The sequence below is a fragment of the Myotis brandtii genome, unplaced genomic scaffold (assembly GCF_000412655.1).
Source record: "Myotis brandtii unplaced genomic scaffold, ASM41265v1 scaffold1167, whole genome shotgun sequence".
NCBI classification, from domain to species: Eukaryota; Metazoa; Chordata; class Mammalia; order Chiroptera; family Vespertilionidae; genus Myotis; species Myotis brandtii.
The window spans coordinates 1,663,862-1,674,061 of record NW_005354039.1 but is presented as its reverse complement, the minus strand read 5'-3'; the positions used below and the strand labels follow the sequence as shown (position 1 = coordinate 1,674,061).

General features: G+C 44.5%; 1 protein-coding gene across 1 annotated transcript in view; it reads left to right on the top strand.

Annotated features, from left to right (window-relative positions):
* The window catches only part of VPS53 (vacuolar protein sorting 53 homolog (S. cerevisiae)), a 140,091-nt gene that overhangs the window by 92,935 nt on the left and 36,956 nt on the right, over positions 1–10,200 (top strand). The window contains exons 15-16 of the mRNA XM_005858327.2: positions 1,940–2,182; positions 5,116–5,263. Of these exons, the coding sequence (XP_005858389.1) occupies positions 1,940–2,182; positions 5,116–5,263 (391 nt within the window). The remainder of the gene's footprint in view (positions 1–1,939; positions 2,183–5,115; positions 5,264–10,200) is intronic.

The following is a 10,200-nucleotide window of genomic DNA, read 5'->3' as shown; positions in this document are numbered from 1 at the left end:
CACTCTGGAGGAGAGGTGGGAGATTACATGGAAAGGTTAGGCAAGAAGAGGCTGCGAGGAATGGGGGTGGGGAGGCCGGAGTTCCTTCCCTGCTGCTGACCATCATCACAAAGCCCAGCCTTGGCATGAAGTTCTTTGAGGGCAGAGCGGCGGCATCTGGATATAATAAACTTTCAATAACAAAGGCTCTGGAGTAAAATGTCAATTTTCTCCTGTTCCTGCTAATTGATGCTGTGTGTGGTTCTTGTCTTTTTCTTCCTGACTGTTATATAAATACATTTTTAAAGCACAGCTGGATTCCTGTAGCCTTAGACAGCCACCTACAAAGATGCAGAATGTCAAGAGGGGTGGGAACCCCCTCCTCCCATTCTTCACACTGCACAACTGTGCAGGGAACAACCAGTGCAGGCCTGCTGGGTTCTAACTAGTGATGACTCACTACAACTGAAGCAAAGTCAGTGATGTTTGAATGGGAAATGGGAGAAAAAATGCAGCCGCCGTCACCACCGCAACCTGGGGCAAGCCTGGAGCTGCTCAGACCCTCTTCTCCCAAGACGTGTGCCTTTACATCTGTAGTTCCCAGAAAAACTGCATTAAAGGAGAAAGAAAGCATTAGAATATTTCTTTTTTGTTTTTGTGTTGGTTTTTTGTTCTTGTTAATCCTCACCTGAGGATATTTTTTTTCCATTGATTTTTTTTTAAGAGAGAGTTGGAGGGAAAGAGAGAGGGAGGGAGGGAGGGAGGGAGGGAGGGAAGGAGAGAGAGAAAGAGAGAGAGAGAGAGAGAGAGAGAGAGAGAGAGAAACATCAATGTGAGACAGACATGATCGATTGGTTGCCTCCCACACTCGCCCCGACCAGGCCAGGGATTGAACCTGCATCCCAGGTATGTGCTCTTGATGGGAATCAGACCCACAGCATTCTAACCACTGAGCAACACTGGCCAAGGCTAGAATATTTCTTTACAGTTTGTCTTTGTTTAGGCATCTGTTTTGTGGGCACAAGTAGGTTAATGATACCTCAATATTTGCTGACATCATAACCTTTCTGTGTTTTAGGAGGTCGCGGGGTAGAGTGGTTAAAGGTCTGAGGCTTGGAGCCAGGCTGCTTGGTTTTGAATTATGGCTCCCCCACTCTCTTGCTGTATGATCTTAGACAAGGTCCTTAATTTTCCTGCACTTTGCTTTTTGAAAATAAGGATAGTAATAGTTTCCTACTTCATAAGGTTATTGTGAACATTCAGTGAAGTTCATTGAAATGACACATAAAATACAGACATAGTGCAAGTGTTCAGAAAGTGATTACTATCATTATTTAGGGTTTTCATTTGTGGAAAAGGGAGATGGTCTAATATGATAGTAGGACCAGTGCATGCACTTAAGTGGTGGATGTTGGGCTCAACTCTGCCACTAAATGTGACAGACTTTCTGGCCTTACTTTTTTCATCTTTTAGAGCATTCACTAGTACCTTATCTCCCTCACAGGGGATGGAGGTCATATGTGATCATGAAATGCTTTGGAAAGTATAAAGCAGTTGGCAAGTGCCACATTATAAAAAATTTTTTTTATTGATTTCAGAGAAGAAAGGAGAGGGAGAGAGAGATAGAAACATCAGTGATTAATTGGCTGCCTCCTGCATGCCCCCTATTGGTGATTGAGCCCACAGCCCGGGTTTGTGCTCTGACCAGGAGTCAAACCAGTGACCTCTTGGTTCCAAGGTGGATGCTCAACCCCTGAGCCACACCTGGCCGGGCCTCAAGTGCCACATTTTATTGCTGCTGTTACTATAGGAGTCATGGGGGTGGTGATGATACTGATAGAAATGGGTCTAATTTTAAATGTAAAAAGCATTAGGAATAATTTACTCATGGCTGCCAAGCACATTTATTTACTTTCTCTTTCTTGAAATAGAATAACATTTCAAGTTTTCTTCTTCCTAGAAACCTCGGGGAGCTGATAGATCGGTTTGTGGCGGATTTCAAAGCCCAGGGGCCACCTAAGCCCAACACTGATGAAGTGGGTGCCGTGCTCCCCAGCTGTGCTGACCTCTTTGTGTACTACAAGAAGTGCATGGTGCAGTGCTCTCAGCTCAGCACCGGGGAGCCAATGATCGCTCTGAGCACCATTTTCCAGAAGTACCTCCGAGAATATGCCTGGAAAATCCTCTCTGGCAACCTGCCCAAGTGAGTCCTGTTCTCCCCGGTCCGAGTGGGGAAGTATGCTTCTAAACACACCTAAATATGGGAATCTTTAAGGAAGTCCACTATGAAGTTATTTCCTGAACTGCTGAGAGGATCAAGGAAGAAAACACCCTGATTGAGTTCACAAGACCTGAGACTATTTCCTCTCTAAATGGGATTCCACAGCTATCAAGACCGTTAGAGGAAATGCCCTTGCTGGCTGCCAGCATAGGTCAGATCTTACCACCGTGGGCTCGAGGGAGTCGGCCCATTATATGTATATTTAATTTATGTGGATTCAGCAGTGGCTAGTTGGCCAAAAAAGTGAGGTGGTGGTGGAAATAACTTATAAACAGCATGGGCAGTTTCACGCAGGCCCCATTCAATGAGGGTATGTCCTGGGATGATAAATAGACAAGAGGCATGAGTCTGCCTTCCCTTAGTCTAATTACATTCCCAAGTCTCTCCTATGGTATGTGTGTCTTGCTATGCTGGATAGAGTCTAATGTTTAAAGACGTAGTGAGATTTGGGGGTAGGGAGTTGCATAGCACAGCTCCTAATTGTAGTGACTTCACCATAGTCACTAATGTTGTTACATTGTTATTGCTTGAAATAAATGAATCATTGCACTAGGGTTTTAGATGTTCTGGTTATACTATAGCAATTTCAATTTTTATAGAATATGATTTAAGGTAAGGCTTTGAAATTTAGTGATTATGAATCATCCCCGTGGCTAAGTTCAACAATTATGGAATTAGTTTCTGTCGTTGTTACTGAAAGGTGTCCTACATGGAGTTTTACATTATTTGGAGCAGCGGTTCTCAACCTGTGGGTCGCCAACCTGCGGGTCGCGACCCCTTGGGGGTTGAATGACCCTTTCACAGGGGTCGCCTAAAACCATTGGAAAACACATATATAATTGCATATTGTTTTTGTGATTAATCACTATGCTTTAATTATGTTCAATTTGTAACAATGAAAATACGTCCTGCATATCTGATATTTACATTACGATTCATAACAGTAGCAAAATTACAGTTATGAAGTAGCAACGAAAATAATTTTATGGTTGGGGGTCACCACAACATGAGGAACTATATTAAAGGGCCTGAGGGCCAAGGAACCTGGATGATGATAAGTCTGTAGAAGTCAGTCTCCTGAGCCATAGAGAAGAGAAGAGCAGAAAATGGATCTGGGAGGCCAGCAGAGAATAGTGGGCACTCCTGACAGTAAATATTCATCAAAACATGTTTAATGGTGCCGTGGCAGTCAAACCTATGGAAGAACCTCAGTTAACTTCTGGGATTATGATTGATCATTCTCTTAATTGGTCGTTTGGGTTGGGCTTACTATTTTGGTATTTTAAATAACACTCAGAAAAGCATCCTTGAACAGAAGTGGAACTACTGGCTTAAATCACCTGGACATTTTTATAAGCTCCTGAAATACACCTCCAGAAGGGTTGTCCAGTGTGAAGCTCCTAACCCATAGTGGACAAGAGAGCCAGTGCCCTCGCACTCTTATAAGTACCGGGAATTAAAACGTTTTCATATCTTTGATTATCAGTAAGACTGGGCAGGTTTTTTAAAGGAGAAATTTCTCTTTAATTTTTTTTTGTTGTTAATTCTCACTTGAGGATATTTTTCCATTGAAATTTTTTTAGAGTGGAAGAGAGAGGCAAAGACAGAGAGAAACATCAGTGTGAGAGAGACACATTGATTGGTTGCCTCCTACACGAGCCCCGACCAGGGCTGGGGCTGGGGAGGAGCCTGCAATCAAGGTACGTGCCCTTGACCAGAATCAAACCCGGGACCCTTTGGTTCACAGGTTGATGCTGTATCCACTGAGCCAAACCAGCTACGGCTAATTTTTAAGATAAATGCCATTGAATTCTATCTACTTAAAAAAAAAATTAGACACTCATGGTTGAAAGAACAGGAAGTTTTATAACCGAATTTTGACATTTTGTGAGCATGTGATTAGACCCTAGTACAGGGGTGGGCAAACTTTTTGACTCGAGGGCCACAATGGGTTCTTAAACTGGACCGGAGGGCCGGAACAAAAGCATGGATGGAGTGTTTGTGTGAACTAATATAAATTCAAAGTAAACATCATTACATAAAAGGGTACGGTCTTTTTTTTTTTTTAGTTTTATTCATTTCAAACGGGCCAGATCCGGCCCGCGGGCCATAGTTTGCCCATGGCTGCCCTAGTAGGAAGCGATGAGATGCCTTCTGGTTTCTTGAGACAATGGGGGTTTGGGCAGGAACCATTTCTTTCTCTTTTTTTAAAAAATATATTTAATTGATTTTTTACAGAGAAGAAGGGAGAGGGATAGAGAGTTAGAAACATTGATGATAAACATCGATCAGCTGCCTCCTGCACCCCCTACTGGGGATGTGCCCGCAACCAAGGTACATGCCCTTGACCGGAATCGAACCTGGGACCCTTCAGTCCGCAGGCTGACGCTCTATCCACTGAGCCAACTGGTTAGGGCATAGGAACCATTTCTTAACGTGCACTTTTGTACCCCTCCACCACAACGTGCAAATTCCTGTGCAGAGTTTGCTTGACTGAGAGAAACAATTGGGGAGCCAGCTCTTGTGCTTCAGATGATCCTGAATGAGCTCAACAGATCAGGAAATGCCAAGCTAAGCAGCCAGTGTTCAGCAGCCTCCTCTGTATCAGAGTCATCACAGTAAATATGACTGATTACTGGCTTACTGTTGGAAACATCTTTTCCTATTTCTGATGGTCTGAGAATTTAAACAGATGATAGTCAAGGTGAGGTCAATAGGAAAGGACTTGTATGTGGGTTTATTTGGGCCATGTCCAGCCTTTCCTTCCCCCCTTTCTTTTCTTAAAATGTGCAGTTTCTAGTTCAGGAAGCAAATGAGAAGTCCCAGCCTGACTACTTCCTGTTCCTTTTCCTCAGAACCACAAGCAGCAGTGGAGGGCTGACCATCAGCAGCCTCCTCAAGGAAAAGGAGGGCTCCGAAGCAGCCAAGTTCACCCTGGAGGAGCTCTGCCTCATCTGCAGCATCCTGAGCACAGCAGAGTACTGTCTGGCCACTACCCAGCAGGTGAGCCGCCTGGCCGCCCGCTCCCCACCTCCTTTTCCAGGACCATCTCGGCCCCTTAGCTCAGTTGGTAAGAGTTTGGGCCCTAAAGATAAAAGAAAAAAAGTATGTGCCCTAACAAGGTCTCATAAAACCTTGGGCAGACTAGTTGGCCTCCCACAGAGGAAAACTGCTGGCTGTCCAGCCAGAAGACGGCCATCACAGAAGGGCCTTGTTAAAGGATCCCAGGCAAGGAAGTATGACTGGTCTCTTCCCCGGAGTTATGTAAGCTACATAAAGGGCATGCCCTCCTAAAAGTAGGTCAGTAGCCCCATCTCCTGTATGAGACAAGCAGGAACAAACTGAAGGGTACTAGGACCCAGACTCTGGTGGTGATGAGTCACGGCAGTTATTCCATTCTCAGAAGTCTTACTAGGCTAAGCAGACTCCTTTGGGCTTTTATGTGTCTCCTGGAATTTACATAGCAGCCTCAATCTGCCTAAACAAACAACCATTGTTTGGATGTTGACGTTCAGGAACTGTGAGGCAGGAAAGGGTGATGCCTCTACTGGAGTTCCTCATTAAAAGAAGGAAGACCCAGAATAATTTACCATTCAGCCTTAGATGTGGATTAAAAGTGCCTTTCACATTTGCTCTGGAATTCACCTAAAGCCAAAGAAAGGACGCAATTGGGGAAGGTGCTGCTCTTCCCCTTTTGGGGGTTTATTATTTACACGTGTCTAGAACATAGGAAGGCCATCATGAACTATGGTTCAGACGGGACAGCTTGGAGCCCCTGTGAGCCAGAGTAAGAATACAGAACAGCCAGATAAGCAGTGTTTCCCCTAAAACTTCATAGTGGGGTTAAGCCAGTCAGAGGCCAGGCAGTAGCATGCTCTGCCTGGGAACGTGGGTAGATTGAGTTACACAGGGGATGATCTGTCAAGGTTTGGCCTTGGAGCCGGAGACAGCAATCCACTTGTTAGAAATAAGGCAAGTCCCCAACTTCAGGGGTCCTGGTAGAACACAAAGCAGACTCGGGAGCCAGGCAGCAGGCAAATGTCTCTACTCCTGCAGGAGGGTGTGCAGCACGTGGTCTGGAGCATGCGCACTGAGCCGGTGGTCTGCTCGGCTTTTTAATCCTGGCGCACCTGACCTGTCCCTCGCTCTTGATTGGAGCTCAGGCGCACAGACTTTCGAGATTGGCTGATTCAAAGGGAGAGGTTGGCCTTTGCCATTTCAAGATGTTGGCCCCCAGGGGAGCTGCAAGCCAAGAGGCCAAAATGGCAGCTGCCAAGTCACGCAGTCCAACATGGTGGCTGTCTAAACTGTTCTTGGACAGAAATGATGACTGGTTTATTCTCACACACTTAACCCCAAGAACTCCCAATATCTGTGAGGACCTCCAAGGAAGGGGTCCCAGAGTTCTTTGAGGAAGAAGCACTAGTGAACTATTCTGTGCAGAATTAGAAAGAATACACACAGATAAATAATGGTATTTTAAAAGTAAAATAACTGTGGTACAAAAACAACCTATAAAAATAATGACCCTTGATCCCATCACCCTCAAATAATCATATTAGCAATTTGGAGGGTTGTGTTCTTTTTTAATTATTTCCTTTTTTAACTTTTTAAAAATGTATTGATTTGAGAGAGAGGGGAAGGTGGCGGGGGAGGGGGAGAGAAAAACATCAATTTATTGTTCCATTTACTTACGCAGTCATTGGTTGCTTCTTACGTGTTCCCTGACCGGATTGTGCCCACAGCGTAGCTATCAGGACGGAGGCCTGGCCGCTGAGCTGGCAGCAGGGTAGAGGTTCCAGTGGCTTTTCATGGGGGAGCCAACCTGGATAAGTCCTGCTGGTCAGAAATGGGACACGGGAACATCGGTGAGAACATGAGCCACAGTGGATGGAAACAGCAAATATTATTCCATCCGTTTGATTATAATGATTTTTTAAAAATTTATTTCTCACATTTGAAGATCCTAAGAAACCGTGGGAATGAATTAAAGAGTGGCAAATAAAGGGGAAATTCTTGTCCTGCCTTTCCTAGCTGACTTGTACCTCAGGATAACCAAATAGTGGACAATGGGAAGTACCTCTTTATAGCCGAATTTTAGTTAATCAATGAAGAAGAAAAGATAGAATTAGAATTTTTTAAATGTTTTTATTGATTTCAGAGAGAGGAAAGGAGAGGGAGAGAGATAGAAACACCGATGAGCCCTAGCCAGTTTGGCTCAGTGGATAGAGCATCGGCCTGCGGACTGAAGGGTCCCGGGTTCGATTCCCAGTCAAGGGCACATGCCAGGGTTTCGGGCACGATCCCTGGTGGGGGGGCATGCAGGAGGCAGCTGATCAATGATTGATTCTCTTTCATCATTGATGTTTCTATCTCTCCCCCTCCCTTCCTCTCTGAAATCAATGAAAATATTTTTTTTAAAAAGAAACATTGATGAGAGAAACATGGATCTGCTGCCTCTTGTACAACCCTCACTGGGGATCGAGCCCGAAACCCAGGCATGTGTCCTGACCAGTAATCAAACTGTGACCTTTTGGTTCATGGGACAATACTCACTGGCCGGGCTAGAATATCATTGTTTATACTTCCTAATGGAATAATGGATTTGGGCATTGACCATCAATGGCTACTGATACTACAAAAGGAGAGACAGGCAAATATCATGCATCTGCCCTGCTGGTGTAGTTCAGTGGTGGAGCATTGAACTATGAACCAGGAGGTCACCGTTCTATTCCCGGTCAGGGCACATGCCCGGGTTGCAGGCTCGATCTCCACTAGGAGGCATGCAGGAGGCAACCAATCAATGATTCTCTCATCATTGATGTTTCTATCTCTCTCTCCCTCTCCCTTTCTTTCTCTGAAATCAATTTAAAAGACTATTTAAAAAAAAAAGAATCCAAGCAATAAAATTTTATAAACAATGCCAAGCCCTTGCCGGTTTGGCTCAGTGGATAGAGCATCGGCCAGCTGACTAAAGGGTCCCAGGTTAAATTCTGTTCGGGGGCACGTATCTTGGTTACAAGCTCGATCCCCATCCCTGATCAGAGTGCTTGTGGGTGGTAACCAATTGATGTCTCTCTCTCACATCAATGTTTCTCTCTCTGTCTCTTCCCCCCCCTTTCCCTCCCTCTCAAAAAAAAAAAAAGGAAAAATATCCTCCAGTGAGGATTAACAACAACAAAAGCCAATAATGTATCAATATTGGTTCATTAATTGTTACACTTTTACACTTAATATTTGCATGGGGTATTTCATTCATTAATCCATTCATTCAAGAAATCTTTATGAAGCAGGTGCTGTGGTTGATGTTAATTAACAATGGTGAACAAAGTAGCCAAGTTTCTTTCTGTCATGGAACTTAGAATTGATGGAAGACCCCAGGTAATAAATATGTAACTTCAGTTTTGTGCTAAGTGCTAAGAAGGAAACAGGTGTGGCAGTGCTAGTGAGGGAGCTGCCTACAGAAGTAGAGTGGACAGAAGGGCCTTGTTCTGGGGCAGTTGGCTGGGCAGCGTCCCTGCACCAAAAGGTTGCTGCTTAGATTCCCGGTCAGAGCATATGCCCAGGTTGCAGGCTCAGTGCCCAGCAGGGGGTGTGCAGGAGGCAGCTGATCCACTCTCATATCGATGTTTCTCTTTCTCTTTTCCTCTCCCTTCCTCTTTCTCTAAAAATATTTATTTAAAATAGAGAGAAGGGCCTCTGTGAGGAGTGACATTGAAGCAAAGACCTGAGGGTTGGGAAGGAGACTGCCCAGTGAGAAGCTGGGGGTGGCGGGGCGTGCTAGGCAGTGTTTCAGAGAGAGGAAGTAGGAAGTTGGAAGGCCCTGGGGCGGAACAGACTTTGGTATTTCCAAAACTTTAACTGGTCAGTGTAACTGAAGCCAAGCCAGCAAGGGGGGAAGCTGGATGTGGCAGGAGAGAGAGACAGGACCCAAATCAAGGTTAGAAGTTTGGATTCATTTTCAGTGTGGTAGGCAGAGGCTGCTGACGAGTTTAAGCATTGTAAGCCTGCACCATAATTTGTTTTATCAGTCCCTTGTAAATATACGTGTAGATTGTTTCCAGTTTTTCAATAACAAATAGCGTTAGAAAGTGAGCTTTATGAGAACGGAATCTTATTGTTTTGTCCATCGAATAACTCCATTACTCTTTTACAGAGCCTGGTACAAAATGAGCTTTCAGTAAATATTGGTTGAGTTCATGAATGCTGCAAAGAATACTTGCATATCTTTGTACGTTGTCCTCCTTATTTCATTAAAGTACTTTCCTAGATCTGAAATTGCTGGCTTAAAGGCTGTGTATATTTAATTTTTTGCTTTTTAAATAAATTGCTTTCCAAAAAGATTACACTAATTTATGCACCCCTAAGAGCATTTTTTAAATTTAAGGCAACACATTCGTTAGTTTGTGTAATAAATAGGTCTGGGAGTGCTCGGTGAATCAGTTTCTGGGATGGTTGGAGATATTTACAATTCCAGGTCAATTATATTTTTCTTCAAGGCGCTGGGACCATGGCCAGGGTTTTTCTCCTAGGCTGTAGACTGCTTCGCCTCAGTATCCCCAACACCTTAACCCTGTGGGTGGTGTGTAGGAGCACTCAGTGAAGACTTTAATACTGATTTTGTTGCCACCCACCACCAGAGGTTTCCAGTGTTGGGGAGTGAGCCTGCAGTGGATGAGTAGTGAGTATCCTAAAAACCAGGATCTTTTTTCAGATTAGTGAAATGGCTCTGGCCAGTGTGGCTCAATTGGTTGGAGCGTTGTCCCATGCACCGAAGGATCGCGGGTTTGATTCTGTCAGGGCACATGCCCGGGTTGCGGTTCAATTTCCAGTTGGGGAGCATCTAGCATCCAAGAGGCAACCAATCAATCTCTTTCTCTCTTTCTTTCTTTCTTTCTTTCTTTCTTTCTTTCTTTCTTTCTTTCTTTCTTTCTTTCTTT